Source organism: Lonchura striata, chromosome 2 (assembly GCF_050655825.1).
Source record: "Lonchura striata isolate lonStrDom1 chromosome 2, ASM5065582v1, whole genome shotgun sequence".
NCBI lineage: Eukaryota > Metazoa > Chordata > Aves > Passeriformes > Estrildidae > Lonchura > Lonchura striata.
In genome coordinates this window covers 41,509,938-41,536,097 of record NC_140704.1, presented here as the reverse complement: position 1 = coordinate 41,536,097, position 26,160 = coordinate 41,509,938, and the positions used below count along the sequence as shown (strand labels likewise).

Sequence of the window (26,160 nt, the reverse complement as noted above, 5' to 3'; positions counted from 1 at the left end):
ACAGTTAAGAGTCAAGGAAAGCCTAAGATTTATTTCATAAAGAAAGAAGGAAAGAAGGATTTTCTGACCCTGGGTAAATGTGCTATCTTTGGGAGAAAAAGAAAATAATTCTTAATATGTAATTTAGTCTGCAGACTGGTAATGGGTAATTTGTTTGTTTTCTGATGCTGTTAGCAACTTAAAGCTATGCAGCTGTTGTATGTTCATGTAAAAGGATGTTACCTGCTAGCAATGTTCTTTTTCTGTCTCACACTTGTGCACACTCACACAAAGTTGTGCACCTTCCCCTCCCTGCTGGAGAACCGCTGATCAGGATATCCTCTGGGAACAGCAGCACCATTTCCCAGTTGGAGCTGCGTGCATTTAAGCTCACTGAGCTCAATGCCATGTGACTGGAAACGCAAGGAGCAGATTGCCATCCGGTGCACGCTCTCCAACCCCTCAGAGAGCAAAAAAAAAGAAAAAAAAAAAGAAAAAATACCAGAGGGGGTGGGAGTGAGGAGGGGAGGTTCCCTTGCTTTTTTTGTAGCCCTGTTAATTCCTGCTGGAGCTTGTTTGCTGCAAGCTCGGTTCATGGCAGTAACAGAAGCAGCAGAACCTATTCCGTAGCTCAGTGCTCTCAATGAGGTCAAGCTGGATCAAAGGGAAGCCTCCTGTGGAAGCATCTCCTGTAAGTTCTGATACTGCTTTTTCTGTGCTACCTCCAAATGAATCATAGCCTATATGACTCTGCCAGACTTTAGTGCTTTATCCCTCCCCGACTGATATTTTTGTGTGAGGTTGTCAGGTTTTATGTTAATTGAACTTGTCAGTGAGGCATCAGTTGGGTAATAATGCTGTGCATTTTGGGAGAAAAGAGCTTATTGTTCTTCCCTTTTATTTTCCGAGGGAGTGGGAAGAAGAAAGTGTGGTTTTGTCCTTTTGAAAAGCTCCAAGCTGTTGAGGCTATAGCTCACCAGATTCTGTTTTATGTAATCTACATATTCTACTTTCTAAATAAAGCAGCAGTAAAGTGTCTTGCAGATGTCATTGGATTTCACCAAATAGCTATTATTTTAGGAATAGCTACCAAAATATTTAAGTAATAATAAAAAAAAAAATAGAGAAAGTACTTCATTCAAATCTTGGAAACCTCTGTAGTAACTTAATTTCAAAGAAACTCCCCTTACATAAGCTGCAGTTCACCTGAGGGGTCTCTAATGTGGTCATTCAGAAATATTCCTTTGAAACCTAATTCTGGATATTAGCTGGTTTTAGTAAAACTTTTCAGTTCTGTAGGCTTCCACAGTGAGATGAAAAATTTCTTGTTTTATGTAATGAGCTAGCTGTTCCTGCAGAAATGCAATTTAGCATGAAAGAATGCTAACTTTTACAGGGAGTGTTGTCTCATTTACAGCATGGAATCTTTGGGCAATAATGACATGCTGGGCTGTAATTTTTCATCTATATAACCCATTTTTTTTTTCCCTTGAAGTACAAAAAAGCTTGCTTGAATACATATCTGGAAGGCTTACAGAGTGGTTTCAATGGATTGAACAAAGTAACTACCACCTGTTTGGATTATTGTTAGTTATACATTGTAAACCCTGAGGAAAAATAAAATATCACAAGCCATTATCCCTTTTGCGGTAAAGTTCCTCTTGAAGGGACTGGCATGGTGCCTGTCTATTGATATTCAGCTTGTATTTTTGGAAACTCAGCTGCATGGGCGTTGTGCTGTAAGGTGATGAAGTGTTGCAATAGTTATAAAGAGTTATGGCACTGCTCTACTTCCCAGAATCTAAAGTCTTTGGGTTTTTTTTCAGAGGTATGTTCTTTAATTGTAGTTGTCTTATTATCTTCTTTAGTTAATATTTTGACTTTCTTAGACATCTAACTTTGCAATTGGATAGAGAAAGGAAAAAACTCTGAAATGGGGTCATGCAACATCTATGTATGACATGAATATTTGCTGAGGAGATTTATGAGACAAACTTGAAGACTCATTTTCAACTGCATATTTCTATTTAATGAAAAGATGACTTGTTACTTAAATGTGCTATGAGTTTTATCTGACATGACTGCAGTATAAATATGAAAAGAGAATGTGTAAATTAGCATCTCATACTTAGTACTCTCATTCTGAGGAAATAATCAAAATGCTTTATGAACCCATCACTGAATTTTTTTTTTTTTTGACTTTGTATCTTTTCTTGGCTTTAACAGAGGCTGTCTTCAGTTCCATTGAGACAGCTCCATTTTTAAATACATGTAGTAGGGGGAAAATACCCATTCTGTATCTTTTTGTCCAGATGGTGACGCTTCTTTTCATTTCAGCATTCAGCTTCTGAGTTGATCCTAGTTGAAGATGAAATGACAGATACTGAAGATAATGAAGAGGAGGATTTAGGAGTCATGGATGATCAACGCAGTGTAATTCTTCATCTCATCTCCCAGCTCAAACTTGGCATGGACCTTACCAGGGTATGAACAATGTATCTCTTTCATATTTGTTCACTATTGTTTTTTTCTTCTCATCCTTCTGTGTGTTTGTGTGCATATCCAGTTCTTGTGAGTGTGTTTTGCCCCTCTGGACAGCCAAGTTTTCCTCTTTATAGAAGCATGGTCCCAGAGAGCTATGGAGTGCTGTCTCTTGCTAGGCAGGCTTTCACAAGAAGTGACCACATCAGATATTTTAGAGATGGAGGGGGAGGGAAAGAAAAAAGAAGAAGAAAAAAAAAATTCTTCAGAACTCTTGCTTATTTTTTTGCAAGTCTTTCAGAATAACCATATGTTGTGTATGTCACCCACAAGTATGTCAGGGTGCACTGGGGCTTTGAGGAACATTAATGAGAATTGTATGGATGAAGGATATACATGTTCACATAACTGCTTTGTGGATTGAATTCCATTTAATTGCAAGTCAGCTTAAAATAAAAAAAAAAAACACCAAAAAAAACCAACAATGGTAAAGAAATTACAGTCTTCAGTGTATCAGTTCTTGTATGTGTTGGGCAGCTCAGCAGTTTAAATTTCTGTGCTTTTTTCTGGTCCTAGAACCAGAAGCTTATCCATACTGTCACAAGCTTATCCATACTGATAGGAGCAAAGAAATTACAGTGTCTGAGAAATTTTCCCTTAAATCCTTAGAGTTTTGGAAATTAGGTTAAGGAAGCAAGGAGTGCTTCTTTTTGAATAGTCTTGTATTCCAGTAAAACCTTCTCATGGGACTTAATAAAGGAGATTTTTGTAAATATATGGAATATCCTTTCCTTGCACAAGAGTTTTCTACCTAAAAATCCCCCAAATAAAACTCCTATTGTCCACTTTTCACAAATAAAAGCTCGTTCTGACACTCTCCACAAGTAATACAAAGTTTGGAAGAACCAGAGAATTTCTCTGGCACATGAATTAGTTTTGCAGGAAGTTGTTCTAATGGGCATTTGATATTCTGAAGAGTTCCTCTGCTTTTCTTTTTTTTTTTTACATGCTAATCAAAAACTATAACTTTCTTACAAACTAAAGTCTTCTAAAAATATTTTTTCTGATTCCTCTGGAACAATTGTCAGTGTTTTAAAATAATTACACTTTTAAAACTGAGCAATCCTGTGTTCTGTTCCTGAGTAGCTGCCCAGAAATGAATGTTTTATTCTAAATAAAACAAAAGTTTCATGATTTCATTTAAAATAATTTATACCTGTCACTTTTTAGTATGTCTGGGGTTATATACAGTTCATTTTTGGTTTTGTTTGTCTTACATTCTCACTTTTTCTTAACTCTTCCTCGTTTCTGTGTTGGTTTTTCTAAGGCTGTCAGTCTACAATGTTCAGAGTAGGCTAAGATTTCCTATCCATGGTTTTTGTGTCTTCAGAACATTTTGTCTTTGGCAAAAAGCAAGATTTTTCTTTTCTGATTTTCACTGTCATCTTTTTGTCATGGCAGAGTAGGCAAAACCCAAAGACACACAGTTAATATAAGTAAGAGAAATTGTTGTAAATAAGAGAAGAGTGGACACTTATAAGAAAAACATGAACGTAAATACATATATGATAACTTGTTTCTTACATAGTGTTCTTAGAGGACAGTTTTTTAAGATAATGATAAATGTTGAAATGAGAAGAGGAACAGGCATATGGCAGAGTTAGATCTGTTTGTAGTCTGTCTGTGTGATGCATGAATACACATATGATAAGTATTAATGAGACATGCCACATGTGCACATCACTTTTCTGCCCATTTTGAGGATTAAAAAAAAAATACAGGACAGCTGGCTGCTTTTTTTATCAACTTTGCTTACTAACATGAGGGCCTTAGGGCCGCTGACATGTGATGGTAAAGCTGGGTTTGTTGGCTGCACTTCTTCACATTTTCATTATTCCTCTGAAAGTCAGATTTCAGAGTACCTTGATGCTCATCACCTTCTGCTGGAAGTGGTTGTGGCAAAGTAGTTGCTAATATCAGAGGATGTTTTTACATGTTCCCTTTCTCCTGTGCCTTCTTCCCTAGGGCTGTGTTCATTCTGAGAGCTGTGGATTGCTGCATGGTACTCACATAACAAACAGCTTTTTCTGAGCGCTTGGTGGTTTTGGGTTCTGGATGCATGAGCATTACCTTCACATTCCATATCACAGCAAACAGCATCTTATCCTTAAGTTAGCCATGGCCCTGCCTGTGCAGACAGCGGTTTCCCACAGTGAAGATAGCCACATTTAATGTTGTGGAGGTGCTTCACTTCTGGAATGTGTCATACTGCTTTACTTTTACTTTTTAGTGAGGAGTAAAAACTACTGTGAAGGAGAACACCTGCTGTGAAGTATCAAATCTGTGTGGGGATTTGCTAGAATGGGCTAAACATCATGGTGGCCAAATAGACTTCAACAGCTGCTAGAAAGAGTTGGGTGGGGAGCAGTTCACAGCAGCACAATGTGGTACACAACTGATGCTTCAGACTGGGATAGGACTTTCAGCTTCATTTAAAACTAGAATTGCTGGGGGAAAAAACAAGTTTCTAAATGGTTTGTTCTTCAGACTTTTAAAAAATAAAAAATAGTGTCAAAACCCACTGACAGCCTTTGTTGGCAAATGGCATCTAATGAATTGCAGTTAATGTACAAATAACAGTTTGTACAGATGGATGATCACTCCCCTGCATTCCTTTACCTTCCTTTACACAGTTAATATGTGCTAAAAATAAAGGGTTGCCATTCTATGTAAAAGGGCTGCCAGTAATTCTGCAGAATGTCAACCTGTTGTAAATTAACATCGTAGTGTGCTCACGATGTCATAAGTTTTACTTTGCTTGCCAATATTCTTTTACCTTGCAAATTTAAAATGTAAGTGGCATGAAAATAGCTTGTTTTATTCCCACAATGACACAGATTACAGGGAAAAGAAAGCTTTTACACCTCTAAGAGAAGGATATCTCAGCATGAGGTACCTTGGCTGGATTTCTGAAAAAATTAGGGGATGATCCTGACACCCATGTTTTTCCTCACAGTAAATAATAGTGGGGATAAATATCTCTATTCTTAAGACATTGTGCTCATTTTTCTCAGTTGCATTCAGATCTAATTAAGTGAATTCAAACCTAGGATATTCTAATCAAGTTTTCAACTGGTATTCTCTTTTTAACCTCAATGAAAATGGAAAAATGCCTCTTAAACTGCTTTCTTTTCATCTGAAGCCTGAGAAAGAATAAGAATAGATTGTTCTAACATTTTAGAATCCAGTGAGGTAATTTTTTTCCTTGAGACTTTGTATTTATTCCGGAGTGTTTCTTTTGTCCAATTGGTTGCCATGCTGGCATTTTCTCAGAGGAAAAAATCAGTCACTTTTGACTTCTTACGCAATTAAAAAAAAAAAAATCATAGTCTCCTGTCCAAAGCTAGTATAAAGAACATGGGTCCTAAGTGTATTTTTCTGGACACTTCATTCTGTCTGGCTGCAGAGGAGTTGAAACCATCATTCCTTTAAGAGCTGGAGTGCTAGCACGAGTGCACAACAGCCAGTGCTGGCAAGAAGAATGCAGTACACTTGCAAATTTGTTTATTTACATTTTTCTTATTTCTGCAGAAATCAAGATAGGGCCAATTAAAAAAAATTATTGGTGTGAGTTTTTTTTCTATATTGATGTATGGTGATGTTGCATATTGAAAGTTTGAGGCTATGAGATTATTTAATAAAAGCAATGTTTCATAGGCATATTTTGTAATACTGCTGTTGTGCAAGCTTTAAAACTCAATTATTTTATGTCATAGTTCTGCCTCCTTGTGTGGAAACAATTCAGTTATTCAGTGGATCCATTCCTGCTACAATTAAGGATGTCATTTCCAGCTTAGTTGGGTTTTTAAAGCAAGATCATTTGAGCTGGATTTCAGGCATTACTCAGATTTTAAATTGATTCTTGAAACTCAATAATTAGAGTCCAGTGATACATCACATCTTATTTAGAGACAGTGCTAGTGTAGCTGTGTTAAGCAAAGCACATCTAGGACTTAAGGGAGGAGGTACCAAGACTCTATGACCACCACAGTGGGATGAAACCACAGCAATCTTAGTGTTGTAGCATAAAATCTGCATCATCTGAAGTATGGTCTTCAGTTTTCTTCTCCTCTATTTGTGCTAATAAAGGTCACTGTCTTTAGAGAGAGGCTCTTGGACATAGTGAGATGCAGAGTGCTGTTTATTCAAATGAGTTTGCCCTTTGAAGTCTCTGCAGTGAACTCACAAAGGCATTACTGGTATTTCTAGGCAGAAGTTAGGGAGATTTTTTATATGTTTTGTTGTCACTTTCCCCTCTGGTAACCTGATTTTTTAGTGTATAGTTTATATTAAAATGAGATCCTGAATTGAGGATCTCAACTGCTGAATTGCATTTTTTAAAAGATTATATTGGATAATGAATATCTGGTCAGAATGAGAATGCTGCAAATCAGATGGAATTGTTTAAAGAGCTAAAAATAAGAAAACTTTACTGGCTTTCCACTTTGAAGACGAAGTTTGGATTTCACCTTTGAAAACTAATCTCATCAGCCTGCCACTGTCACCTCACCAGAACTGTAGGCTGTCTTTAGCACTCAATCTGCCCCACATTGTGTAGAATTAAGGTCCTCCACCATTCAGGGCCTCAATAGGTTGGTAGCAGGAATCATGTGAAGTCTTCAAGGCTTAGAGAGTAGAGTCAGAGGAATATTACAGATGGAACTTTGCTTGATTTATGTCTAAACTTGTAAAAATTATTAGCCTATAAAGGACTGTATGTGTGTAAATATAAAGTACAGAAGGAGATAACCAACAGGCAGATAAGTTGCCAGACACAGCAGTTCTCTCTTTTTGCAGGGAGTTACTGTGACTTGCTGTGCAGCAGTAAAGACTCTGAGCCACTGTGACTGGAATTCTTGTTCCTGTTTACAAGTTCTCTTTGAGAAGGGCTGAATGATTAATAAAAGTTTGAAAGCTTCAGTTTCATTATCCATGAGATCCAAAAAGGCTGATCTGTGCTTTGGTCCCACTTAGAATAGCAAGCTGGACCAGCAGGGGGAAAGCGAATTTGTTTGTGACAAACAGTGCCTCCCTGCCTGCTGTAAATAACCCTTGCTTTTGGGAAAGGGAAAAAGTAAATGCAGTGAAAAATTAAATAGGAAAGCAGAAGAATTGCTATAATAGAGGACAGCTCTTGGTTTGCATCTGGCATCATTGAGCCACTTGTATTTGCATAAGATAAATTTGTGTGTGCCTGATGTTCCTTTTGGTCATGCGAGAACAACCCTTGAGCTCCCCTGTGACAGACTTGCACAAAGTGGGGAGCTTGGGGGAGAAAGAAGGGAGACAAATAAACTATGTCCCTTAGGTCTGGTTTGCCTTGCAGTACCCTCCAGGATGTTTCACTGGAAACTTCTAACAAAGTGTTATTGTGAAGTGAGTGACTTGGGCAACATCTGCATTGCTAGGGAAGGCCCTTGAGACTGTATCCAAATCACTTGGGGCTGGCTCCCTCCAGGGCAGACTGCCTAGTGCTCAGCCCCAGGTTTTTTTTTTTGGCTCATGGGAGCCTCTCTATTCCCATGATATCAATGTAATGGTTTGTGCAGTTTTTGTTTAAACTTGTCTGAAATAAAGTGAAGCCTTGCAGGGGCCCACCACAGTGAAGAGGGTGTGCCATGGGTTTGAGGAAGATAGGAGATCTTGGGGATGGCAGGGAATCTGGGAGTTGTGGGGGTACACGACATATGATGACACTCTAGGTCAAATGGGGAGTGCTTTCTTCCCTACAGCCTCTTGGGAAGGCTCCTGGGGATGGTTTTTTTATACTTCAAAATAGACTTGATATTTGGTTGAGGTTGGATCTCCTTGAGTTGGTTTGTTAGAGGCTGGAAGGGACCTAATCCATCTAGAGTGGGCAGTCAGTGACCCAGGAGTGAAATATGGAGCACAGATGTTTGACAGAAGGGATGGATGTGTCCCTTACATTCTCTACCACTTAGAGGTTGGGGATCGGTACCTTCATATAAAATACTCATCTTCTGGTGGTTTGGGAGGGTGTGCCTCTCCCATTTTGGAGGGTTATGATTAGTTTGGTTTGTTGACGTTTGGTGTACATTAGTTTATATCAAAGAATGTTTTTGTGTCCTGTAAACAAAGAAAACAATGGCTGGTTTATTCACTGAGAGGAGAGGAAAAGGTGGATTTCCAAGTACATGGAACAGCCCATCCCTGTTGTGTGAGCTGCTCTTGAAAGTCATAATGAAATAGGAAGCAGCCTGCATGGGTATCAAGGCCACTGCTTATTTCCTTCACTATTTACACTGCAAAGAAAATTAAATTGTTGTGGCATGGGAGGGAAATATGTTATCCCAAAATTTGGCTGGGTCAGAATTACAGCTGTCCTATCTGTTCTCTTTCCCCCTTTCTCCTCGGTAGTGTGATCACAGGGAAATCATATATGCCTTTGTCTGCTTTGCATACAGGTAGTGCTTCCAACATTTATTTTGGAGAAAAGATCCCTGCTGGAGATGTATGCAAATTTCATGGCCCATCCAGACCTGTTTTTGTCAATTGCAGCTGGAGCCACTCCCGAGGAAAGAATTATCTGCTTTGTGGAGTATTATCTAACAGCTTTTCATGAAGGCCGAAAGGGAGCGGTTGCCAAGAAGCCCTATAACCCTATAATTGGCGAAACGTTTCACTGCTCCTGGGATGTGCCTAAAGATAAAGTGAAAGCATTCAGAACTAATGGTGCCTCCACGCTTTCTAAGGACTCAGCCAAGGAGCTTGGCCAGGACCCATCCACGTGCTACAAGCTGAGGTTTGTAGCTGAGCAAGTGTCTCATCATCCACCAGTATCTTGCTTTTACTGTGAGTGCAAAGAGAAGAAAATGTGTGTGAACGCTCACGTATGGACCAAAAGCAAGTTCATGGGCATGTCAATAGGTGTTTCTATGGTAGGTGAAGGTAAGAAATGTGCTTTTATTCTGTTTTTTTTGAGCTAATATTTCTGTGTGTCAACAGAAATCCAAATGTTTTCCTACTTGCTCTTCCTCTGACCTTTCATTTGAATCTCATGACTGTTTGTTTTTGTGAAGTTTGGAATTAAAACTGTAGGGTTCATATAGCGTTTTGCTCTCCAGACAGAATGTGAAATGCACATTGCATATATAAATGTGTGCTTATATTGATGAGACTCTGTTAATATGTATGGCCAGACTTCAGAAATAATTAAGTTATAATAGCAAATGACAAATTACAGCGTATTCTCTGAGAACATTTTTGGTCACTTTTAACGTAATATGGGATCTGGTGTTCACTGTTGGAAAAAAGCAATGAGAAGAATCACGTTTTTGCATAAGCCTAACATTTGTTTTTCATAGTTTCTGCAAAGAATCATGATTTCTGTAGTCCTTGCAAAGTTAGTGTATTTTCATATAAACTTTCTAGAAAGTCATGTGGTAGAGGTGTGAATCCTGATTTTCTGTATCATACATATGCAGTCTGCATTGTGATAAATCACTGACCAACTTGAGTTCAGAAATACAGGGAGTCATAACAAATCCTTAATGCATTATCTGAACTGATACACACACTTGTACCAATGTTGTCACTGACTGTTAATGCATTGAGATAAGTGTATTTCTAAGGAATTTAGTCCCTTTGGCCATTTGAGGGTAAGATGCTATGTATAGATTTTAGTGTTTTGCCTCAAGTCTCAAGTATGAAGACAACTTGCTTCTTTTTGTCACCATTATGTTAAATACTGTAGTATTATCAGCAGCAAAAAAAGTGGAGTGGGAAATGCAACAGTTTGGGTTTGCTTTTTAATAGCAACAAAATAATTATGGTGAAAAAATACAGGTATATTCTGCTATTTCCACTATGTAAAACTAAAGACCAGTGGAAAGGACTACCGTAGCTCCTTCCCTGATGGCAATATATTCCCTTTTTTAATAGAAGAAGCATGAAAGCTCCTTACTACTGGTTTTGATACCCTTGTGATAAAGTCTATGTTAGCACATGTGTTTCCTTCTTCCTATGACTTAGGTATTTTGCTTTGAATGTGGAGTTAAGGAAGTTGGGAAGGGTGTGTCAGAACGGAAATGGGTCTGTCTGTGCCCTGCCTGTACTACTGCCAGCCTGAGTCATTGGCTTAACATTCTGCATTTTTCTGGTAGATGTTCATTTCTAGTACTCTTTTGCTCAGTGAAGGGAACTATTTAATGGAAATTAAATTAAACACAAAGTCACTTATGATTATGTGGGAGTAGGGAAATTTCTTTCTCTTGCTGCTAGTGCACACAGTTCCCTGGGATTGGGGGTGTCTGCTGTGGGGATTATTTAAGACTTCAAAGGCCTGATGTGTCCCAGTTTTGAGAGAGAAAGGGTCTCAGAATTAACCGATTACTCACCCCAAGGATTGTTTAATGTGTGCTTGTGAGAATAAGTTCTTCCCTCTACTCTTTCTTTTTCTCATGATCCTGGAGACATCCCAGGAGTGGAGGCGGGCTTTGGGGAACATCTGCAGTAGCAAACTTTTATTCCAAGGTTTGCTGCTGTCTTTGTGATGTGCATTCTGGGAGGAAGTCTGGATTCACCAGTTTAGAGTTACTATTCATGTTTTTGTTCATGTAAGCAGTGCAAGAGCAGGGACATTCACAGTCACAGCATTTCTGGGAAATGATGGAGACACTTCAGTGCAGCCCAAGCATTTCTGTTGTATGTTGAGGACTGGCAATGGGCAGCAAGAAGTTGTACCACTGAGGCTTTTCTATCATCTGAAAGCAGCAAGCCTAAGCCTGACAGCCTCAGTTTAAAATGCCAGCTTTGCCAGTGCAGTTCCTTCACTTGAAACTGCACTTTCTTTAATTTTTTTATTTCTTTTATTTTAGGTCCAGGGAAGCCTTCCTCATTAAGTTGGTGTGTGGATTTGTCAAGCTGTGCAAAAATTAGAATCTACTGCAGATGCTTCTTTCTTATATGCTGCATAACTATAAATTCTGTAGTAGATTGAGGTCAGTGTGAGTACCAGGGAATAGATTGCTGAGCTGACAAAAAGGAGCTGTTGGACTAGAAGTGTGGAAAACCTAAGCCTGTATTTATGTACCTGGTAATGCAGGGCCTTCTAATTTTTGTAATGTGAAATACAATTTGGAGATTTTTTTTCCCTTGTGTTTAGGGAGTTGTTAAAGTTGCAACATTTCATATGGGGTGGGTTAGTCTAGCAAAGTTAGTGAGTTGGGCTGTGGAAAGGTGCTGTTAGTCAGAAGGCACATTAAGATACTTAAGGTACGTAGAAACTAAAGCTAGGTCATTGGAGAAACTTTCACACAATAGAGTTGGCTAGTAAGGTTGTAGAATCTTATTTTAGTCTTTTGAAAGCAGATTAAGTGAGTTGCTGGCCTTTCACTTTTTGTAAGTCCAGAAAGGATTTTTGATGTGTCATCATGTTACTTGAAAGACAGTTTCCTTGATGCCTTTAATATACCTGTGTCCATTTTGAGATTTAGGTTAAATGCTGTTGGTTTAATATTAGGTTTGTTATACTACAGATTAAATCAGTACTAATTGATCTATGAGAGGGGGAAAAAAAAAAATCCTTCCGAACAGAGTGTTAGAGAACTGTAATTAATTTTTTGAATAATTTAGTGGTAGTGAGGGACCATCTTGTTCTAGTCAGATATGTGTCAGAACAGTTCTGTTTGACCTGGTTGCCCAGAGAAGTTGTGGAACCTCCCCCATCCTTGGAGGTTTCCAAGGCCAGGTTAGATGGGACTGTGAGCAACCTGGTCTAGTGGAAGGTGTCCCTGCTCACAGTAGAGGGTTTGGAATGAGGTGATTTTTAAGGTCCCTTCCAACACAGGCCATTCTATGATTCTGTGATGTTGGCCAGAAACTTCATTGTAGCCTGCATTGCTTGTAATGTTGATTACAAGCAACTGTGGTGTGTTTTGAAACTTTGCTCTCCACTGAACAACAGTGTGTGTCCCTCCAACAGTTCTTTGAAGCTTTTTCTACTGTGGATGGCTATTTGCAGAAATAAAGTAGTACAGAATTTTTGGACCTGCAGTGTGTAAAGAATATGGTAATGTGTCTGAGGAGGCTTTGAATCATATTTTTATGGAAAGTCCTTAGATGTATAGAGCACATTATTTTTATGTTTTTTGTTAGAAGCTGACATAGAATGCAATGGAAGTACAAAGGTTTAAAAAGGAGTTTACAGAATTAGGGGACTTAAGGATGGTATGGTCTTGGCACAGAAAGGCTACAGCTCAGTGGTGTGATTTTTTTGTGTATGTTGCACCTCAAAGTAACTAAGATTTTTTTTTTTCTCTCTGTGTTTTTTGTTTTTTAATTCAAAGTAAGTACCAGTTGCAGAGATGCTGAAAAATTGGGAGAGCACTGCAGGAAATCCATGTGGGGAGCTGTTTTATATGCTAGCCTTACTTCATCTCTGGTTATGCGTGGTCTAAATCTGGCTTGCTAATGAAATCTTGCAGATTTTCTTTGCTGTATGACAAAACCCCCATTCTTCAGAGTAGTCAGCACAGAGTTTCCTCAAGAGAAAGACACCCAGAATAGAAAAGAGGGTATTTTGCATAAAAGAACTTAGGTTGCATGTGCAGTCCCTCATTCTGGTTAGTGTTAATTATGTACTAATGAAACAGTGAGGGAGGAGGTGAGGCTGTAATGAACAGGGTCACATTAAGATTTAAATTAGCAAAGGATGAGAAAGTCAATATAAATATTTAATGGTTTTTACGTGGTCCATAGGATGTTTAAATGGGTACTGGTTGTGGGGTAAGGATGCTGTGGTGGGCACACCTCAGTGTCAGCTGTGCCCGTTCCTTTTCTTGGATTTTGGTTCAGAGCAGCAAAATCCAACAAAAAGTGTCATCTTTGATTTATGGGTTAATTTTGCAGAGAGCATAAAGTACATTTAAATGGATTGCTGTGTATTGTCAAGTGGCTAGTTATGTCTGGCATTTTCACTTCTGCTATTTTAAATGCTTTAAAAAGTAGTGAAGCATAGGCTTCCAGAATTATTTTTTCTAAATTAAAAATCAGCTTGAAAATATCTGATTGGTGGATAAAAGGTTCAGTGCTCTTTCCAGGGTAAATTTAAACAAAAGCAACGAATGTTTTTTCCTATATTTTTTTTTCTTCTGTTCAAATACATTTGTGTGTATGTATTAATAAATGTACAGGTCTATAATTACTAGTACTGAGAAATGAGTGATTTTTTAATTTATTAGTCCCAAATCTTGATTGCTCCATGGAATTAGAGCTACCTAAGTAGTTCCCCAAGTACTCATTTTTGCGTTAATATTTTTTAGCTCAGTGTTTTTAGAACCGTTTTCATATAGCATGGCACTCATTACTTAATTTAGCAAATGGTTCCAGTCTTTGAAAAATGAGCAGAGCTGCCTGGAAGGTTTGAGACAAGGGCCCAGTTCTGGTTTCTCCTGTTTTCCTGTGGAGGTCTGGGCAGTTGGTGATGCACAGCACCGTGTGGGGCTCATCCCACACGTAACTTGCTCCTCTTGGTGTGTTCTGAGAAACACAGACAGTGTGAGGATCTGCTTAAATGGGGAAACTGCCCCAGGCCCCTCGTGTCCCACGTGCCATTTGTTGTTCAGATTGATCTCCATGCAGGCAGTGGGAAGCATTAAATCCCGCATGTCTCTTCTGCAGCTTATTGATCCAGAGCCTCCTCTGGGTTTTTTTTGTCAATATGTGTTACTGGGAAAGCAATTCACAAAGCTGCAGCATCAGTGAGGGACATGTAAGAGTCAAACTGGGAGAGTGAAATGCCAAACCCATCACTTCCTTTAATGCAGGCTGAGGGGTCATGGATAGGGGTGTGACTCTGAATACATTGCTGTAGTCAAAAGGAGGAGTAAATGGTGTTGAGGACATTTCAAGGGGGAATTTCAATATCCTGCAATGTTTTTTTAACAAATTCACCCTTCTCTGTAGTATTTTTCCTTAACAAACCAGATTACTAAATCCACTGTTCCTCCCAGTGTACCACTCTGGTGTATTCTTTCTTCTGTATATGTTGCTTATAAACACTTTAGATTTTTTTTAAAGGAATTGGAAGTTTTTGAAAGAAGTCTTTGATATGGATGGAAAAAACTAAAAATGGGAGAATATTCTGCAACTTTTCATGCGTATTTGCTTTTAGCCATTATTAAACTAAACTTGAATCATCCCTTACAGCAGGGAAGTAAGGGAGGAAAAATAGCCTGTGTATTTTCCAGAAGTTGTTTTTAAAGATCAGTTGCAATGTAATGATTATAAGCAGATGTTAAAACGACACATTGTAAAGTAAGTGTTAGCTTTCAGTTCACTGGTTTTTAATTTCTTGAGATTGACCTTGGCAGGGTGGGGAGTTACTTCAAATTGTGGTACCTGTTACAGATGTTGAATCTCAGTATAATTTTTGGCTTCCTCTCCCCTAGGGAGCACAGGTCTCTGTTCAGATGTGGTGGTGCAGCCACAGCATTTGTGGTGCTTCATTTAAATGAGATTTTGCAAGTAGGCTCTGTGAACAATGGAATGCAAAAAACAGGTTAATACTAAAAGTATTATCAAGTCATGGGTATTTCAGATCTGCCCTTTAATCTCTTTAGAGTGCAATTTTGGAGCTGGAGTCATATTTCAAGTGAGATAGCACTTCATTAAAAAATATATTTATTCAGGTGTTCAAGGAATTCAAAAAGTATGCTACCAGGTGCTAAAAATACTGCCAAGAGAGCTGGGTTCAGTTTTTAATATCTAACCTGCTGTGGTGGTTAAATATTTACACTGAAGGTCACTGCTGCTGTTTGCTTTCCACTCGCGGCAGCGCTGCAGCTCTGCGCCCCTCCCACCTGACTAGGGAGGAAAAGCTCTTGATCCCATCAGGGGGACAGAGGCAAACCTATACTGACCGATAAGGAAATTGTGCTTATCATACCAGTTTCCTCTCACGTGAGGAACATCACACACAGTGATGGTCAGAGCAGGATGGGAGAGGGAGAGAGACTTTTTACAAGGGCATGTAGCGACAGGAAAAGAGAGAATGGCTTAGATTTTAGGAAATATTTTTTTTCTGTGCAGGTATTGAGGCACTGGAATAGGCTGACCAAAGAAATTGTGGATGCCCCATCCCTGGAAGTTGGAGGCCAGGTTGGATGGGGCTCTGAGCAGCCTGGAAGGTGTCCCTGCCTGTGGCAGGGGTTTGGAACTGGATCATCTTTAAGATCCCTTCTAACCCAAGCCATTCTGTAATTCTACAATTGTTCTCTTTTAACTTAATGGTATTCTAGCATCCATTTAATGCTTTGTTAGCCAGAGAAGTTTTTGGAATAAAAGTTCTTCCCAGGTGTGTGTCCAGAGTGAGTTGGATAGTTCAGCCTTCCTGCAGTGTGTTCAGCTTGGATGTCTCTGCAGGTGTGAAGCCGAGGAAGCTTGAGGCAGAATGTGTGTGTGTGTGTTCTGGCTGTGTCCTCCTGGCCTTTCCCTGCTGGTGGGGGCTCAGCATGTGACACGAGGAACTTGTGTTCCAAGACTAAATGATTAAAGGTCCTTTTAAGACATGGCTTTTCTGTTGCTTTTGCACTCCCAGCTCCTTGTGTCAGCCCTGCTGGAGTGCATGTGCTGGCTGTGTTGCTGCTGAGAGGCTGAGGTTGCAGAGGTTCTGAGAACAGCTGCATGAAGCTGTTCTGGTTTGCAAATGTTTTCCTGTGAAATAGCTTCAGAAGGCAGAAGTGACAAATTGCAGAGTTTCCTGTGCCTGTATTTATGTTTGTTAGCTGGAGCCAATATTCAAGATCAGGGCTCTCTTAGAGCTCTATGCTTTTAATTTTGAGTGTGTTTTAATTTAAGTTTCTATTTCCATGCAGCGTTAAAGGCGTGTTTTCATATTGGCAGCAGTAGTGTTGGGTTCCTGTTTAGTACTTTTTCATTAAATGTAAGATCACTTTGAAAAAAGTAGTGTCAGTATTCCCTTAAACAGATAGATTAATCAATACCACTAACAAGAGTGTTCTTCCCCGGCCTGCCCCAGGGTGAAGGCAAATGGGCTCAAGCTTATCTTGCTGCTAAACAGATACTATTACTATGTCAAAATAACTTTCTTTTTTTTTTTTTTCAAATATTTCTGGGTTCTGAGTTCTTTCTGTGATAGGTTATTTTCAGTCCCTGTTGTGAAAAAATATTTTCAAAGCTGTCATTTTTGCCTTTAGGCAGTTAGTAAATGGGACAGAGAAGCCTGTAAAACTCTAGTAAAAAATACACTGCAGACATTTGGCATGATCTAATTCTGCGTGCAAGGTTTATGGTGCTCTTTTCCTGGTCTTATGTCTTGTTATCCTGAAGACCAAACTACAGTTTTTATGGGGATAGAGTTGTATCCTTAGCCCCAGGGGAAGCTGCAAAGGTCTGATCAGGAAAGCAACTTTCTTTGTGCAACTTCCAAGTAATGTTGAAAAACTGCTGCTGTCATGTGTTATTTTTAGTTACAGCCTCATAGTGCTGAGGTTGGAGGAACCTTTACAGAATGAGATGGAATTACCAGTAATTTTCTCTGCCTGGTAGAGACAATGGACTTGGTGCTAGTAGAGCAATGGCCCTGCTGGGCACCTCTTTGTTTATGCAAGATTTTTTTTTCAAAACCTATGTGAAAAACCAGGCATTGGAAATTAAGGAGCAAAGTTAATGGGAAATTCGTAGATGCCATGTTTTCTTGTTGTGCCCACAGAGACTTAGAGCCCTTCACAGCATCGAGAGGGAATTAGTGGAGGACATGGCTCTTTCTAACTGAAAGGAGAAGTCAACAGTCCTTTGGCCATGCTCATATTTTTTCTGGAGAGAGATTATGATATGACACTGAGAGAGCATCTGAATTTTCAGTATGGCTTTTTAGGTGGACATTCTATGTTTATCCAGCTTTTAATAGTGATATAAAATGAGGAATCCAGTCAGATTTTCTGAAAAGTTGTTTGGTAGCATGCAGGACCACAGAATACACAGTCAGATGGGATGCTTTTGAAAATGCTTGTTGGAAGAAACTTGTTCCAGAGAGCAGAGTTTCTTAGCCGACAGTGCTCTCCATGGATGTGCATTTTGATGGTGGTAATTGATCAGTGACCATCAGGTCTTATCAGAGGACCTTTTATCACCTCACTTTCTTCCCTTCCTGCACAGGTGTTCTTCACTTGCTGGAACATGAGGAAGAGTATGTCTTCACCCTGCCCAGTGCCTACGCTCGCTCAATCCTTACCATCCCGTGGGTGGAGCTTGGAGGGAAAGTCAACATCAATTGTGCCAGAACGGGCTATTCTGCCACGGTCACGTTCCACACCAAGCCCTTCTATGGAGGGAAGGTCCACAGGTACAGCAATTACTATTTTACTCTTGTTTACCTGCTGCTAGATTTCTGGGGACAGGCTCTTGGGCATCTGTTCAGTTCTTCTGTTGCAGTATTTTATAGACAGAGAGCTGAAGTTCTTTTCCTATCAGTGCTGGAGATGACTTAGAGCTCTAGGGCAGTTTATTGTAGCAATACATATTATGTTGTTTAACTGAATTGGATGTATTTCTCTCATTAAAATAAAGTGAATATATCTCTCCAGGCTTTGTTGCTTGTAAAAGTTGCTGTAAGTGTAGGATCAGAAAAATATAAGTGGAAAAGGCAATATTTCTGCAACCCCAGCTGCTGCTTCTCTGTGTCTTGTGGATGCACTGGTGTTCCAGGTGGAGCTCCTGAAAAAAGGAGAGAAGCAGAAGTGTCACTGCCCATAGTGTAGCTGCCTACTGGGGACTCCCACCTCCACACTGAAATTCCAGATAGTGAAAATGTGAAAAAGTTGTTTACCTTCTTTGGTTCCCCTTTAATAAGGGTGTGAAGAGGTGCTGTGCAAGACAGCCTCCTGTCCTGCTTCCACGTTCAGATTGATGTCCCAGTCATTAACATCAGATGCCTTTCTTGTTCTGCTGTGGACCGTTGCAGTGTCCAGAGGAGACTGTGCTTTGCATGGCTACCTCTGTTTTGTTTCAGATGGTGTAACTATTCTTTCACATGTGTGTCAACCATTTCAATGTTGTGTTCAGGTAAATGTCCACGTGGGGCTGTTTTGACAGGGTTTTCTTTAAGTTGTAGATTAATAATTGGTGCCATCAGGTTGAGTAAAAAACTGGGGGAGTTTTGCTGCATTACTTTAGTAATTAAAATACTAATTTTATTTTACATGGCTGTCTAAAGCACTTGTGTGCATGCTCATGGACACATACACAAAACTGCTCCCTGCATTTCAGTTTTCCAGTCCTACCTGTCTATTTTGCTCACTCTCAGACCAGTTCTTTGACTGGTGAGGTGGTTTTAATCATTGCCTCTCAGCAGTTGAGAAGTGAAATTGCAGAGCTAAAGAAGAAAAAGATACCCAAAGTTTTTGACATGGTTCTCTGACAGCATTATGTTCAGCTGTGAAAGTATCATGTATTGAAAATGGCACATCAATGTCAGGGAATGTTTTTCAGAGTGCTGAGGTAACCTTTTGGTCAGGGCATGAACTGAGTATCAGAATTTTAAGTTGGGTTACTACTGTACTTAGCTAGAATGTCATCCCAAAGCTGTTGCAGTGTTAGAAGAGCTTTCCTGGGATGAGTTTCTTATTTGGAGGCAGCATCACTACTTTGCTTGAATAGTTGATTTGTGGAGGTAGGAAGCTGCTTGCACCCTTAGCAAGGTAGTGCTTTCATGTGCTGATAATAAATGGTACCAGTTACCTCTGTGGTCTGTTTTTCCTTCCCCCTTGAATCAGGGTTACAGCTGAAGTAAAGCACAATCCAACAAACACCATTGTGTGCAAGGCACAGGGAGAATGGAATGGCACCCTGGAATTCACTTACAGCAATGGAGACACCAAAGTGATTGACACCACCAAACTGCCTGTTATGAGGAAAAAGATCAGGCCCATAGCAAACCAAGGGCCGCTGGAATCAAGGTAAGAGAGGCTTTGCAGTGCTCTCCTGAACTTTGGGTGGGAGCAGAGCAGGGAGGCCAACTGCAGGTCTGGGTGCTGTGGTTCAAAAATTCCTTGCTTCCTACAGAACAGAAATCTGGGCCTTGGAACATAAATTACACTGTACTGACGAGTACATCAATTTTGTAGATGGGGAAAATGCCTTTATTTGTTTTAATGAGCATCTGGAAAATGGTAATGCAGTGTTTTCACCTGCTTCTTGAAGTGATTGCAACATGGTAGGCAAATCAGTCAGTTTGTTGCAAGCAATTCAAACTAGTATATGTATTATACCAGTTGAAACTGGTGCTTCGTGTTTTATATATTTTAGAATATATATATTTGTATAAACATATATAAAATGTGAGGCAGTATGAGATATAAAGACATGCATACAGGTGGTTTTGAGGCTTTTGGCACGTACATCATGTGCCTGACTCTGACTAGTTACCTTAGAAAAAACCTGTTCTGTATTCACTGTCAATAACTGTTGATTATCTTCAGAAAAACCAATACTTTAATTGATTTTAGGAACATTTTATTGAAGGATTTAAAATATGAGTTAAACTACATTTTATTATCTGTAAATGTCTTTTTATTTTACAAAGGTGTCTTGAGTCATTTTGCAGGGTCAGATAAAATTTGTCTACTTTCTAGACCACTTGCTTATCCACAAATTCATTTTTACCCTGTAGTGTGGAACATAAAGATTGTAGGAAATAAGGAAACCAGTAGCTTTTCAGTGTATTTATTGTGGTGCTTAGATAGTAGTCAGCAAATTGCATCCATCCCGTGGCTCTGCAGGATCTGCAGTTTATCACATTGTGAACACCATCTCATTTAAACAGCCCTGGACATATGTGAAAGCTATGGTTGGTTTCAGACAGAAAGTTTAGATTAGATATGAGGAAGAAATTCTTTACTGTGAGGGTGGTGAGGCACTGGAACAGGTTGCCCAGAGAAGTTGTGGATAGCCCATCCCTGGCAATGTTCAAGGCCAGAATGGATGGGGCTCTGAGCAGAATGGTCTAGTGGGAGGTGTCCCTGCCCATGGCAGGGGGGCTGGAACTAGAAGATCACTAAGGTCTCTTCCAACCCAAACCATTCTGTGAGGGTTTTTCTCAGTGCTTTTCTGAGCAAAGCTTCTGCTAGGCTGATATAAGGCACTGTATCTGTGGTCAGCTGTATGAGAAATGTGTAGCTCTGTGCTGGTAAATATTTTAAGTGAGAATACAGAGCACAGACCTAGAGGGGCTCCCTAGAATCAGTTCCTCTACTAGTGACCTCATTGGACCAGTCAATGCACTCTTGGGTTTTGGCTGACACTCCCTTATAATTCAAAAATTTACCTGCAAAAAAAAAATGCAGAATTAAACGCCTGTTACTTGGGGGATGTGAACTGGAGATGGTAGAAATAAATCCACCTGCTTTGAGGAAAAAAAAAGCTCAGGTGGTGAAAAGAACATAAACAGAGTCTGCTGAGAAAATGGCACTGCAAAATACTGGGAGCTGAGTGAATCTGAAAATCTGGTGACAAATGTGATGAATATCCTAGGAGTGATGGTTCCCAAGCTACGGTATTGGAAAACTGGCATGGATATTGTGGCCTCAGCCTGCTGCTCACCAGTCTGGGCTGTAGCAGAGCTGTTTTCTCTCACCTCCCTCGTGCTCTTCTCCCTGGGCAGGCGCCTGTGGCAGCATGTCACCAACTCTCTGAAGGAGGGGAACATCGATGCCGCCACGGAGCACAAGCACCGCCTGGAAGAGAGACAGCGAGCAGAGGAGAGGCAGCGCGCCGCGCTCACAACTCCCTGGAAACCCAAATACTTTGCCAAAGAGGTACTTGGAGTCTCTTGGTTTAGAGACCTTTAGCAAGTTCCTGCACTGGGGACAAGTGAATGTCTGTGGATTTTGTCATGAGCTGGTGTTGTTCTGTTCCACTGATTGCTTAAATTTTCTTTTTGACAGTCTGGCTCTTGAAGGAGAGCAGTGGGCTTTTCTGTGTCTGTGTTGGGAACTTGTTAATTTTTCTTCAGTTAGATTGATTTTGATCTGTATTTTTGGTGCCTAATGTTAGGCACATAAAGTGTTGTGTTTTTCTGTAAAATCCAGCCCTTATTTCTCAAATTCTGCACACTCAATTCCCCAATAATCTTAGCATACTAAAATGAGCACAGTCGAGGGAGATTTATCCAGTGTAAGTAAGCATTGATATCCTAAAAACAGTCTTGGGTTTCATCTGTATAAAAGGAAACAAATTTTACCAAGTTCATCTTTCTGTTTTCTTGGAGGAGAGGTGGGGGGAAATGAGACTAACTGAGGGAATTGTTCCATTAGCTATTTAAATCAGCATCTCTTGCATCTTCTTATTGCATTTCTTCCCCCTTGTAATTTTTTCCCTCCCACCTATGTTACTTGGCAATTCTTTAAACACAGAATTTTGAGGTGACAGAGATGGATTCTTGTTTGGTCTCATTTTAGCTTTTGTGTAGACATAGATCCAGAATTTATAAATCTTGTTTGTAAACTCTGTTAATTTTCTTACAGGGTGACGGTTGGCTGTACGTGAATCCTCTCTGGAAGACCCATTGACAGGAGAGAGCAGTTGCCTCGTAACTTTACTTGAAAGGCATTAAAATGATACAGTATGTAACTTCAGGATGTCCTTGAATAGGTCCTGTTCCCAGAAGATCCTCACAGGAAGCTATGTACTGTGAATGATGCATCTCAAAATAACCACGAGCTCGAGTTTATTCAGGAGCCATTTTGTGTGTGCAGATCCACAGACACACAGGCACACGTCCCTAAGTACCCACGGTGTGCATGTGTTGTGTGTGTTATTTACACTACATGTAAACAGTACCAACACCAAGAGCAACTCAAAGACCTTTTCCTCCAAGTGTTCGGGCACAGAACCCTGGCTGGACTCGGCCGGGGTTCCCTGAGTTGTGTGCTTGCAGGATCAGGCCCTGTGCTAGTATTTAAGAAAATACTTTTTTATTAGTACTGGTTAAGGTTTTTCTATTTTTCACTTTTGCCAAAAATGTTTTGCACTTAAAACGTGATGTGTCTCTTAATGGCAGTGGATCTGTCTGAGCAGTCAGCGAGTAACTCACTTTGATGTAAGAATGATCCACTGGCTGTGCTCACTCTGGGTTCCTGAGTTCAGGGCGTGTTCCCAGTCACTGACGAGTGTGAATTTCCTGCCACCCTATAAGAAGTAGCAATACCTTCTTCAGAACGTTGTTCTTCACACTGACCCGTTGTGTCCTCGCTGCTTTGTCTATTCATGCTCCAGCTGTTCAGTCCATCTCTGGTCACCACCCCTGGGCCAGCTGCTCTGGTAACTTTAATCTTGCTGTGTAACGTTCTCTGGCTGCTGTCATGCCAACACTTCTGGCTTACATGTTCCACTAAAAGGGATTGCTTCTGATAAAACATCTGGATGAGTAGAGATGATATAACTAGCATTCCCAGAGAAATGATTCCCTGATGTAAAAGTAACAATTTAGTGAATTATTCTGCTGAGACAATAACTTTATGAATGAAAGAAATGAAATGGGACATGATTTGTTTTGTAGTGTTAAAAAGAAAAATTAAAATATCCTGTCACTTGATCGTGCTTTTTAAGGTACCCACTGTGACACTGACAAGTGGATTCTAGAAGTGTGTTAAGGCTTTGTCACTTTTCAGTGTGTATTTGTTGGAAGTGAAGATGTTTTTGAGAGAGGTGGCAGCAAAAGGCACATGTAAAATGTGCTCAGTGCTTCTTTCCACAGTGCCCCGTAACAAACCCACTGGATTTCTAACACACAGTAGCATGGATGCCCGTCTGTAGAGCTGAGTAATTTTGTGCCTTTTGTCTGCTTTGTTCATACACTGAATTATGCTTATACTACGAAGATATCTTAAGTCAAAACCCTGCTCACATCTGTCCTTGTGCATCCTGCATTTTGTTTTTTCAGTAGATGTTAAAATCTGTTCAGCAGCTCAGAAGGCTGAGCGGAGAGGAGGTGTGTGCACAAGGAAACATTCCATTAGTTGTTCCTTTGGATTTGAACTTCAGATCTGTATTTAATGAAGGTGTGGCTACTTTTCCTTCTAAATCTATTTAGTCCTCTTGTCTTTTTTTTTTTTTTTTTTTTTTTTTTTTTGCACATTAGAAAGATTCATGTTCTAAATGATTTAAATCCTATTTTTTTAAAAAAAGTAGATTGTATGAGCTTGGTTTTGTAACTGACACTTTTTTTTTAAGAGGGGAAAAAAATCGTATTTTTTGGGAATAGTTGATGTAACAGTTTTCTGTAACAAAACCAAAATGATCCTGTTGCAGTAATCACTGAACTGCTACTGAGTATATCAGGAACACTTGTACTTTACCACCTGCAAGAATTCACTTTATAATGGTTCCACTCTTGTTCTAGAGATTAGTCTGATAAGTACCTAAAAGTATTCCTACAGTTTGTAGTTTCATCACAAAGAACAATGGAAAAAGCAGAGTTAAACCCATGGAACATCCTCCCAGAACCCTCTCACACACCAAAGAACAAGGCACATGCTCATTAAATAGCCATTGCAAACCTCTGTGTCTCAGGCATGCAGGCCTGGGCCCCTGAAGGAGCAGACCTCTTTCAGCTGGGATGGTGTGACTGTCAAGGCTACAGAGATGCTGTAGCTGTTCTTTTGAGGAGAAATTTGTGCTTGTAATTTATTGAAGATTTTCTCTGTCTGCATGGTTGGTTGTTTCTGCATGCCGAGGACATTCCACTTGTGCTCTGGCCAATGTTTTGTTCCATTCTGATGCTATGAAGAATCCCCTGATGCCATGCGGTAGAAGCAGTGGCAACTGCTTCTTTCCCAAATTAACTTGGGAGACATGAAGGTAAAAAGTCCTTTCAGAAAAGATCCCATCAGTGAGAGATTCCAGAACAAGATTCACAAGTGTAATTTTATTTTTCTGATAGTATGTGTTCAGTATATTTTGCAGGACTCAAAAGTAAATATTCATAAGCCTTATTCTGTAGGTTGTTCCAATAGCTGTCTTGGAATTGCAAGTAAATACTTTCCTTTTCAAGTAGCTGATGTACACTGAATTGTAATGTAAAAACTTCCATGTACTTAATTTTTTTTTTTTTGTGCACACCTGTAGAAAGCCTATGCAACCTTTTCTTTCTTAAATTAGAAATGTTCAGAAAGAAAATTTATACCTTTATCATTTAAAAGATGCTCTGGCAGTCTCTTCTGATTTGCCTTCCTTTCATAATTTGTGAATTTAAAATGAGAATGCTCATGAATAAAAGATTTGTTTCATTTAGTAGCGGGATGCCCTTTCTCTTTCCATGGGAGCCTTAGTTCAGTGGTGTCAGTCACTGTCAAGGAGCTGTGTATGACACCTGAGCATGGTTCCCATGGAAGTGATTTGCTAGGATAATTTAAGTTTGGTGTGAGGCTTTTCCACCCTGCTTATTCTCCCAGACACTCTGAAGGTAAGTTTTTTGTTTAAATTGGATAGCACTATCCAGGGAAAACAGGGCTGGGCAGCAACAGCAGATTTAGGAAAGGCTGGGAAACATCTGTTTCATTTTGGCAAGTAAAAAGGAAATCGGTAAAGGTGTACCCTTGCTTCTGAAAATCCCATTTCATTTAATCTTTATCAGAGATGCTTGATTAGAACCTCTTAAAACACAACACTACATTATTGCAGCACTGGACACTTGCATGAGGAGAAAAAGGGTTCTTAGAGGAATCACACAGATCGTGGTCAGCATTTTTCAACCCTTCTGGTTTTCTTTAAACATTAATCCAGTGCTGGAAACAATCTTGCTGGAACACTTTGTTTTTATGCAGAATGGAAAAGAACACTGCCTGTAAATAGGGCAGGAGACACTACAGAGCCCTGTTCCTTGCCTTCTGTGGCACTGCTTCAAGGCCCCATCTTTGAGCAATTTATCCACTTGGGTTGAAGATGTGAGGATATTTTAGTCACAATGAGATATGATTTTTTCCAGTTTTTAATCCTGAGGAGACTGGTATGTACCAGGGGCTTTGTCAAAGCATTCAGCTGCTTTTTAAAGAGTAAATATATCAAGATATTTAATTAGACTTTTCTCCTTGTTATGAAATTACTTCTGCAAGTCAAAATATTTCTTCTGGGATTACCAACAGCACGGTCTGCCTCTCTGCTCCCACCAGTAATGATTAAGAGATACAAAACCTATGCAGTATTATTGAGTTCTAGAAACTTGCAGCTTTAGTTCCTTAGCAAATGCTGACCTGACCCTGGCTTACGTGTCTTTTGTTGTGTTTGGTTTAGTTTTTCTTTTTTTACTGTTTTGAGGTAACTATGCTTCAAAATTTGACATAGCAGAACAACAAAAGGAAAAAGGATGGCTGGAATTAAGGAAATAAACTAGTATGGGAAGTGTGTGTGATAAAGAGGGAAGATGCTGGTAGAAGTGCTGTTCAGTTCTCCAAAGAGGCAGGAGTTAGTTTAGCTGTTTGATTCCAGGATCCAGCTGTAAATATACAGAGAATGCAGATTCCTGAGGAACCAAGGAATATGAGACAGTGCCAGTTCTTCTTTGTAATCTTGCTTTTTCTAAGTGGATGCCTCAATGACTCCAGCTTTTAATTTCATTTTAATTGCAGAGTATTGGCAGAATCCTTGAAGTCATGTTAGATTTAA

The 26,160-nt window shown here is 39.7% G+C and overlaps 1 protein-coding gene across 3 annotated transcripts in view; it reads left to right on the top strand.

Annotated features, from left to right (window-relative positions):
* Positions 1-24,789, top strand: part of OSBPL10 (oxysterol binding protein like 10) — a 113,714-nt gene extending 88,925 nt beyond the window's left edge. For all 3 annotated transcript variants that reach the window (XM_085573233.1, XM_085573234.1, XM_021525868.4), the window contains 6 exons: positions 2,317-2,463; positions 8,946-9,429; positions 17,659-17,845; positions 19,275-19,457; positions 21,161-21,314; positions 22,023-24,789. In XM_085573233.1, the coding sequence (XP_085429359.1) occupies positions 2,317-2,463; positions 8,946-9,429; positions 17,659-17,845; positions 19,275-19,457; positions 21,161-21,314; positions 22,023-22,067 (1,200 nt within the window). In that variant the 3' untranslated portion in view covers positions 22,068-24,789. The remainder of the gene's footprint in view (positions 1-2,316; positions 2,464-8,945; positions 9,430-17,658; positions 17,846-19,274; positions 19,458-21,160; positions 21,315-22,022) is intronic.
* The last annotated feature ends 1,371 nt before the right edge of the window (positions 24,790-26,160 follow it).